A 10,134-nucleotide genomic window follows, 5' to 3' on the forward strand; every position below is an offset into this window, starting at 1 on the left:
ACATGTAAAGTTCACAGAACATGATTTCTTTTTCAGAACCTCAAGTAAATATACATGGATGTTATATATATCTTCATTACAAGTACATTCTTTCCCAAGATATCCTCGATTCACAATTTGCTTAATTACTCAAAATTTGTAAATAACACAGGGTTCACACGGGTAACACACGGCTAAAACATGTTATGTCTACGGGAATTTTCTATAGCATCTGACCCGGATGATAACGTTGAAAAAGTGTGCGAGGTGTTCCGAGTGACTTGAGAATGGAGAAAAGATGTCAACATTTCCCATCATGAATCTCCGTGACAGTTTTCGTTTATGTGACTTTTTCCCGAGTGAAAAATGATGATGTGTAAATGAAATCATCTTGTATATTTTCCCTTTCATCAATTTCAATTGCATTTATTTCACAGGTATGTGTATTTTAATTAAAAATCTTCCAAATCTGCTGCATAAATATCTAGGGATAGGATTTACCTACATATTTACCTTTAAACATAAAAAATGTAACTGTAATAATGAGTTATGGTATTAGGAAAATGCTAGCGTTTCTAAAGAACTATATATGATAAGAATTGAATTTGGCCCCCATAATTCGCCATTTTTTAAGTGTTTCGGGTACAATAAAATGTTAACTAATTTTTTAGAAGAGAGGGAAATATAGAGCGCATGCTTGAACAAGGAAAATTTTTTGGTCACTTATTAGTCTTGGCTAGATACATCTCTGGTTAAAATATTTTATTTGTTCAAGAATGTGCTCTATGTTTTCGGAAGGAAAAACTGCTTGAAAACAAGCTGTTTTACGCTAAAAATGCAAAAATGGCGGGAAAAGGTTGTCTTTACAATTCTAAATTGTGGGCACTTGAACCAAAATGAATATTATGTAAACACATCATATACATATCTTTACTAAGAAAACAAAAAATTATAGTGAAATGATGATGTTCATTTTAGGGGGCCAGTTTAGGCCCTTATCATATATAGTCCTTTCTTACTCTGTCCTAAGTTTCTGCTCCCCCCCCCCCCCCCCCATTTTGCTTAATATTTTGATAATATATTCTTTCGCTTGCTTGTTCTCTCTCTCTCTCTCTCTCTCTCTCTCTCTCTCTCTCTCTCTCTCTCTCTCTCTCTCTCTCTCTCTCTCTCTCTAATACATGTTTACTTTGCATGTATAAAATTGTATACTCCCAATATGTTAATTTTATCAACCATGGATGCTTTAGGAATGTTTACAGCATGTCTTAAAATATTATAATAAGCATTAACAAGTTTTATCAATGAAATCTTTAAAAGAAATCACATCTAAGCAAACTCTACATAATGTTCCCCATCCAAGTTGTATGATAATTAGGGTCTTCCGTTTCCAACGGAAGACCTTGTACTGATTCTGATGGTTCTCCTTCATTAGTATTATTCTTCTTCTAGAAGTTTTTAAATCCTAAATAACTTATTTGTTTGTCATCCGATTTCGTTCTAATTTTCACGGTATATTGTAAATTGACGGAGGTTTCTAGAGCACAAAAAGAATTGAAATCGCAACTTCCGGTTTTGAGTTATTCCCCTTTTTCTAAAATTTTAGGGGCATTAGTTTCCAGACAAAGGCTCCGAAATGGTCCGTAGCAAATAATTTATAGTTAAAAATCTTTATTATTGACACTTTGAATATTGTCCTCTGATTTTTATCCAATTATTCCACTCGAATGAATCAATCGAAATCTATGTTTTAAAATTAGAAAAAAAATTCTCATGTTTTGGCTTCGTAACTTTTTAGTTTGAAATATTTCCTAAATACATATAGAACAAAAGTTGTGCATAATGTTAAGGGCTTTCATTTGACACCAATGAAAAGGGGCTGGCCCCTTAAATAAAGGGCCAGTAGCCCTTAAAATATTTTGCTTAATAACTAAAAAACGGTTAGGATTTCGATATGGCTGTCGCTGAAAAAGTTGTTTGTTGGGATCTCATAAAGGTCGTTACAATGTTATTTTGTAAGTGATTTGTGTAGTATGAGTGTAAAAAGCTTTACATGTTAACATGTACCTGTTTTCATTTGGCAAGTTAACGAAAGTCTTTGTGCGTAAAACTGGCAGAAAGTTACCACAAAAGTATGATGGTTTATACAGGGGCTTTAATTCATGAGAAAAAAATAGAACACATGCTTTTTTAAAGAAGCTTATCAATAAATCATTGTTGTTTAGTTCTTATGGTGCACAATCCTTAAAGACGAGAATCGGAAAACAAAACATTCCTTTTCTTTTGTAGTAAAACACAAAATACGTATTGAAAAAAAATCCATGCATTACATTTTAGTTATACTGCATGCATTTAAAATTCACCTTGAATCAGAGCTGTGTGCGTATCATTGCGTAAGCTATCCCTCGCCCGCGGCCGAGAAAATCGGTCACCATGGTCGCGGCTGGACTACCTAGCGGTCAGCGGTTATCTAATACACGAGAGTTGCGTCTCTCATCTATGAGTTAATTTAGCTGCGAACTGAAGAATTGTTTCAGTTATGATTACACATAAAGGTTTATTATACAATTGGATAAAACGATAGGGTGTCAAATAAGAAATTGTTCAGTTAATTAATAAAAAAAATTAAGATTAACATATATAGTTAATATGTAAATAAAGACTATTAAGCATATATTCTAACTGTTAACATTTTTATCAATCTGCAAGCATTTTGAACCGACCTATAGACCCCTGACTTTCTGTACACAATTACGTTACTGATCCTTCCGACATTGGCCAAGAAGATCCATCGCGTGGGAATTGGCGATCTGCGGTCATCTAAATTACATAATGGTACATAATGCTTCAACAAATTATACCAAAAGGGATTCATGTAACAATCACCTCACCTCCTCTAGATCTGCACATTTGAGCAGTAAATAATTCATGATTTAAATTACGGAAACTTTAATTTCTTGAGATACATATGTGATAGAAAAAAGCAATAAACAAACAAAACGAAAACATGGAACATGCGTCGAGCTTACTTGATGTTCATGTAATATGTAAAAATCCGACCGAATATGTACATGTATCACATTTATTTAGATTTAAATCAAAAAAAAAATCCTAACACCATGCCTGATCTTCCGCCTATTTTTTCACTTTTTTTCAATATACATAAGTAAACTTTTCCCAAAAGATTTACTTTTGATGAATCATCTGATGAGAAGAAAAATTTAACATGAAAATAAGGATTTTTGCAGAAATATTGCATCGACAAGAGAAGTAAAATTCCTTTTCGTAAATAAGGTTATTTTACTTCACGTTAAATAGCGGTGTCTCGATAAATATAAAATAGCGCCATCTAGTGTAAGATTTAGTTTTTCACTTTTGCCTAAATTCTCCCGCTGATCTGGCGAACTAAAGTATTTCCAAAGGCGAGAAAACATATTCACGAGAATCATCTGATACAACGTGATCTTCGCCTAGCTGTAAGTGTTCAGTGTTTAAATAATGCTTAAATAAAATACGGAGTGTCTGTTGTGTGTTTTCGGTGCAATGTTTTGGCGGTTACGCACCTATTGACTTTTCGGCAATGCACCTGAAGAATAAAATACAAGATCGTTAAAGAGATACATGTGTTGAAGTTTGACTTTAATTTATTCTTAGTGTTGTTTTAAAACTATGTTAATTCGTTTTCGGTTTTTTTTACCTACGGTTTCTCGAACGCTGCACAACCTTTCTGAACTGTAACCCCGTTAATGGCGTTGTAGTTAGCAATGATCTCGTCCATTATATCTCACGCTTTTTAAATATATATCTATAACTTGTGTAGGAATTATATCATTATATCGATTGTCAGTAGCCTCTTTTACTGTTTTAAAACTTTTAAAACAGTAGCCTCTTTACTTCTATCATGTTATCCGAAACCCAGAAAAATGCGTCTCAGATTGTCCAGGAGTTGGGGAAATGCCATCAGTTTGATTTATCAATAGGTATAAATTTATTTGAGTAATTTCAAGAATTAATAATTTGTAATATAATATGTATATGGTGTGACTGTTGGGCCAAGCGCAGATATTTTAGTCAGTATGATCTGCCTTTCTACTCAGATCATAAGCTAAACTTAACGTTGCTTGCTCAGTCTACATTATGACGTCGTGTTTCATACGTAAAACATAAAAGTCATGTCTTCAGAAATAGCCTAAAAATAGTAAGTGATTTCGAGAATTTTATATTTTGTCTGTCAATGCTTTACATAAGATAACATTTCATAAGTTGAATATTATCTGTTTATACTTTATTTAGTATCTAAAAAATTGGTTCTTTGATGTTAATGTTTCAATATTTCATCTAAGAATTTGGTAAGACATATGTGAAATTAGTCTTATTTTCTGATTAAAGCATTGTCAACAATTTTAAAATTAAGGGCAACACAGCCCCTTGACCATGGGCTTAGACAGAGAAATATCACTTTGCACTTCCAGTTGCTCTCTCACTTACATGTAGTCCGAAACATTTGTATCAGGGCTGATATATTACTAGCTAGGTACCGGTAAATGATATTAATACTACCGGTAGTTTTATCTCCTGATTTGAGCATTGGTTGAAACTTCTCTTGTTTGCATAGTCCATTATTTTATTAAAGTTACTTTCCATTGAAAACTTGGGAATTTTGTTTAGAGTTAATCGACAATAAAGATAGAAAACCATAAATCATTTAATGAATGTATTGACTTTGTTGAACAAAATGGCGGCCAGTATGGAGGCATCCATGAGCTTGAAGAATTTTTTTTCAGTCCATGGCACCCCTGATTCAATTTCTATTGTCCACTATTTTTCTTACATATACATGTTACTATTTAGCCTCGCTTTGCAAGGCTGGCTTTGCTGAGCTCTCTCTGTACTCATCTTGATTGATGGCAATTTCAATATTTTACAGCTATTAATGCTTGACCAAAAATCTCTCAACAATGTTAATGTAAATCTTGTATTATATTTCACTGAACAAAGAAAGGCCTACACATCATGATTAATATACAATATGTATAAAATTAAAATAAGATTTATAAGCTTATCTGTACAATGCATGCAACTATTTCATTTTCAAGTTAATATCCAGTTGAGCTTAGTATTGTTAAAAAATTAGGTGCCAAGTTTGTTCAATAATAGGGTAGATTAAAAGCATTGTATGTACAAATAAATCAAAAGTGTATGTGATAAACCAAAATCTTAAAAATATGTAAAGTATAAACTACAGACACATGTATGCAGCAAACACTATCATCAGTTTTTACTCTAAATGACTAATTACAAAATAATTCCTGATTCTTTTTATCAATGAATACGTGTGACTTCACAAAAAGTATATCTACATAATATATGCAACGTGTTTCGATATATTCAAAAAGTTTAATATAATATTTTGAAGAAAAAAATGATTATAACATGAAAAAACAATTCCGCAAAGCCAATTGTCTAGATGTAAACATTAATAACATCTTAATGATAAAGATTGTTTTAAAGATTTTGATTAAATACATCGAACAAAAATACAAATACTAGTATTCCATAGCAGAATACAAACTATAAACGCAACCAACGAAAGAATCCCTAAACCAACAAACGAACATCATTCAAAGCATGGCAGACAATGTTCCAGGTTTCAGTTAAGATCAAGCGTTAACGTTTCCGCCGTATGTACATGTATATACATTTTTGTTCTGTTTTTGTTGCTGTGTAATACCAACAGCAACTATGTATTTCTAAAAAGTGTAATATGATCGGTTTACATTTCAATCGACTATTGAGTACACACTTGGTGTATTGCAACTCTTTACGAGGTGATTTCTTTTGCATTTGCCATTAGGATATAAAAAAACCGGGCAACTACCTGTATTATCATCAGACAACAAAATCACACATAAACGATGTTAATCGCTTATATTTGAAATAGATGAAACCGATTTCACTCCTTTTCAGCTTTCCATGGGGAAGATGTCAAAAGAGCAAAAAGAATTACTGAAAGTGTTGGCCAAAGTCACAATCTTCAAGGAGGTTACCAAACAAGATTTTTAAAAAATCCGGAAAAGACGACATTACCTCCCTCAATAAGTGAGACTTCAGGCGTTGAGAGGAAGAAAATGCCAATTAAAGCATACGACAACATGTATTGCTCTAAAGGGAGTAATTAGGACAACGGGTCCAGTGTCTATTCGTCTGACGACAAGAACATTTTTGTTCTTAAAATACAGTCATATTACATTCATGAATGCAAAAAAAATCCGAAAGCCATCTTTAATTTCATCTCATTAGCGATTCATAGTAAAATGCATTGCAGTGTTATATTATTTTGTACCCGTTTGCTTCTTAATAAAGCTAATAAGGTTTTTTTTTATGGTAAACCAATTTCACTTGAAGTATTCCAAACTTACAATAGCCGTTCAAAAAATACACGGACACTGCTATTATCTATTCTTAGAACGTCAAATAGCAATGAAATTGAACAGAAACAGATTTGATTTACAATTGACGAAGTTGTATATAACGTTTAGATAAAGAATTTTTACTTATTTTTTAATCTTGCAAATGTGAACGTGAGGAGCACGCTAAAATGATAATTTAAAAAAAAATTAGAAAATCGAAATGAAATACAATGTTATTCAAAATATGTGTGTGCCAATGTTAGTACGTCCGCCACGTTGCCGAATTCAGTTTCATTGCACTGTGATTACATGAAATGTCCGAAGTAATCGACAAAATTCGATCACAGTTTTAAGTACTTGAAGAAACCCTTTAAGGGCTGAATGTGATAACAATGGTTGTGAATTTGTGTGGATGGTATTTGTTTGTATAAAAAAATAACTTTCCAAATCAAAACTTTAAACTGCCCTCCAGCACTGTTAAAAAATTACGCAGGTGTTAAAATTTTTCTTTCTGTATAGTATAAATATCTGGCCCATACTAAGAGCTAATATCAAAAAGTATCGTATTAGCGCTTCCTTCCCGCTGCGGCACTTGACCATGGGATTGTGGAGAAATATCGTCTGTAGAGACATCCATTGCATGACTGAAATATTGAAATGGTCTGGCATCATAACTGAAACAGTAGGTGTCGTCTGTTCTCTGGCTCATTTCTAAGGAAGCATGTTGTTGAGATGTTGCTTTCTGTGCTGTATATTGCTTGCGTATAGGTGTAACATTTCGAAATGATCTCCAGTTTGATAAGTATGGCCCTTTTATGACAAAGACTATGATAACTGAGACCAAAATGAATGACAAAACAGATAATAGAACAACAACTACGGTTAAGTCTTTCTCGGCAGTGGATTGCACCAGTGACGGAAACTCGTTCTGGTTTGTACCTAAAATTTTAACAATTTCAGTCATTAGTGTTTTTATAGTCTTTATATTTGATACAATATAATTAATCCAAGTAAAAGTAGACAATTATTGTGCATTCTTATGGAAAAAAGGACGTTAACTTTTTTTGAGATTAGTTTTTTGTTTCTAAAGATAACAAAATTATTTGATTTGTTACATACCTGTATAAACGTAACACCCAGTGATGTAATTACAAAATAATTTGGAGCATTGGCATGTCTTTTGACACCCTTTCCCAAAAGTTGGAAATCGGCATTTATCGACACATCTTGAACCAAAATAGCCAATTTTGCACCCAACTGTAAAAAGCAAATAATCAAATTGAGAAAAACAAATGTAGTAGTGACAATGGAAAACTTCCTTTTTCTATCTTATGAACCCTAATACCTTCGAGTGGAGTGTTAATATATTTTTAAAAGTTTTGGCAGTGTCTGTATAAAAAGTTTGCTGTGTGCAAGGAAATATTTGACTTCTTTTTGTTTTCGCCCTTTCTCCCTAGTTGTCAACTGACGAATTTAAGACTGGGCGAATTTCAAACAATTTGTTAATAACTGTGCTAATTATCCCCTCGCTCGACTTGTTGCGAAGGGGGATTAAGCATCGCTGTTGTGCCTGTGTGTATGCATGTGTGTCTACCTCAGCTTGTTAGCAAGATTCAAAGAAAACCCTTGCATGAGTATGTAAACCTGATTTTCCACAAAACAGTTTCATTAGTCTCAGTTACAATTACATGAATTTATATTCCGAAATTATGCATCCCCTACACAATGATTTAATTCTATTTGTAATAAGCAATTTAATTGGCTAAACACAGAAAAATATAATTTACCTTAAATAACCTGGTTAGATATGTAGCTACGCCCCCCCCCCCCAGAACTCAAATTAAAAAAAAAATGTACATGTATACGCTTTTTCTATTAACCTCTTTGCGGATTATGAAGCGTGCAGTTTAAAACCAGGTTATATCGGATAATCTGGGCAAACTTTAAAATCATTCATAAATAATTAATGTCACGAGGGGATGCTCCGCTTAGCGGTGCACTTGATTTAAATAGCATCTGTCTCACAACTGAGTCTGGGCGAGGTCAAGGCGGGGTTAAACCTTTTGAAAGTATAGAAGGACGAAAAACACACGGAGCGAGGGATAATAACCCTGTATACATCCAAATAAACTGTTAACATGCAGACATCAACGCTACAGTTGCAGTGTTACGTAATTTCATATACAGAGTTATACAGGAAAGATAAATCTATGTTTTCTATACTGCGATATTCTTTATTGCAATTTCAGTAACTTTTACAAATGTAAACTTTAATCTTTACGCTATCCTTCTTTTTTTCGAAAACTCAACTTCTACAAAGAAGAAATTATTAAGTCGAGATTATTTTTTCGTAGTTTAAAAAAACAATAAAATACCGTCTGGTGAAAAACACCCTGTGGCAATGTCACAATACTTTTCTTCTTTGCATTCACACAATTTCTGGCACTCCTTTCCGTACGTAGGATATCGGCATATTTTTGAGCAGTTTTGACCCAGATATCCTGGATGGCACTCTGTGTAAGAATTAAAAAATTGATTAATTTTTCCCTTATTTAAAAATCTCTCCTTTTTTCTTCTCTCTCTCTCTCTCTCTCAAATTGATTTATCTTTAGACGCTTCATTTAGAACAATGTTCGTAATCCCCACAATTCATTTAGTGTAGAGTTTGTGTACCAATCGAAATGAATTACATACTATAAAATCGAGCGACAACAACTGTATCCCTGGGAAATAACTCTGGGAAATAACGCTTAAATGCAAGCGCTGTGCTTGACTTGAGTTATACCAAAATTACCTTGAGCATACAGTTTTAATGTGTATTAGTTATTGTTTCAAACATAAACCATACCTTTGCATTTCCAGTCTGTGTTGTCCCAAACTTTGCAGCGGTCAAATCTTTGTAAAATATATGTGAAATTTAGTTTTAAATGAATTGACTTTATATATGAATTTTTTAATCTCATTAAATTATGGTGTTAAAAAATGATATTTTGTCTGGCATAAAGTGATTACATTACCTTTGACTGCTAGCATTTATAAAATAAAAACAAAACAGAAAAACATGAGCGGTATACATGTCTATGGTGTGGCGCCAGATTCTATTGTATGCAGAGTTGGTTTTTTTTTGTCCTTTTATAGTTCACGAAATTATAGACGTTTCCTGTAGTGTGACAATCTTCCACGCCAAGGATTTCCGTTCCTATTCCCTTAAAACGTTTAAATAAAGTTAATATTTATAACTGGCTGTTTTGAATACAGAATTGAAATAATGTAAGAATTAATCATTATTAGTTTTAATCCCAGGGTTGGTTTCACGAAAATATCGTGAGATTTATAATAAAATATAATCATCCTAAGGTACCTCACTATACCTACACTTATACTTTTTGAGACACTACGTCACACGATGGCGATTAAATGTTTTGTTAAACTGTTTATATCGTTCGATTGGGTTGTATATCATCGAAGCTCAGTGGCTAAAGTATTGGGCTTCTGAAGCGCAGATCATGAGTTTGAATCCGCCTGGAGCTTTTATTCACGTTAACTGAATTAAATTTTTGAAAATGTAATTTTTCATTCAAAATTGCACATCTTTTTGCATATTAGACTTTAATACTTCTTATCCATTATGATACGAGGTTTGTCCCAAAAAAGCGTAGACAAGTGGCGTTATTCAGTTAATCGAAGACAAAGGAAGATGAAATTTGTGCCACAAAGGGTTCAAGAAATTTGCATTCAAATAATGTTT

The 10,134-nt window shown here is 32.9% G+C and overlaps 1 protein-coding gene across 1 annotated transcript; it reads right to left on the reverse strand.

The window, feature by feature from the left end:
- Nucleotides 1–6,924: 6,924 nt before the first annotated feature.
- Nucleotides 6,925–9,462, reverse strand: LOC128183866 (multiple epidermal growth factor-like domains protein 11). Its single transcript, XM_052853059.1, has 5 exons — nt 9,404–9,462; nt 9,235–9,281; nt 8,762–8,899; nt 7,506–7,643; nt 6,925–7,325 (listed from the first exon to the last, which is right to left on the reverse strand). The coding sequence occupies exons 1-5, from the start codon at nt 9,460–9,462 to the stop codon at nt 6,925–6,927; spliced, it is 783 nt and encodes a 260-aa protein (XP_052709019.1).
- Nucleotides 9,463–10,134: the final 672 nt, after the last annotated feature.

The sequence above is a fragment of the Crassostrea angulata genome, chromosome 5, assembly GCF_025612915.1.
Source record: "Crassostrea angulata isolate pt1a10 chromosome 5, ASM2561291v2, whole genome shotgun sequence".
Taxonomy (NCBI): Eukaryota; Metazoa; Mollusca; class Bivalvia; order Ostreida; family Ostreidae; genus Magallana; species Magallana angulata.

What these genes read in the sequence shown, in the direction of transcription:
- LOC128183866 (XM_052853059.1), bottom strand. Translation starts at nt 9,462, where the DNA reads ATGTATACCGCTCATGTTTTTCTGTTTTGTTTTTATTTTATAAATGCT. An exon ending in CACAGACTGGAAATGCAAAG is followed by an intron (nt 8,900 to 9,234) that starts GTATGGTTTATG and finishes ATTCTTACACAG; the next exon opens with AGTGCCATCCAGGATATCTG. An exon ending in AGGGTGTTTTTCACCAGACG is followed by an intron (nt 7,644 to 8,761) that starts GTATTTTATTGT and finishes TGCTTTTTACAG; the next exon opens with TTGGGTGCAAAATTGGCTAT.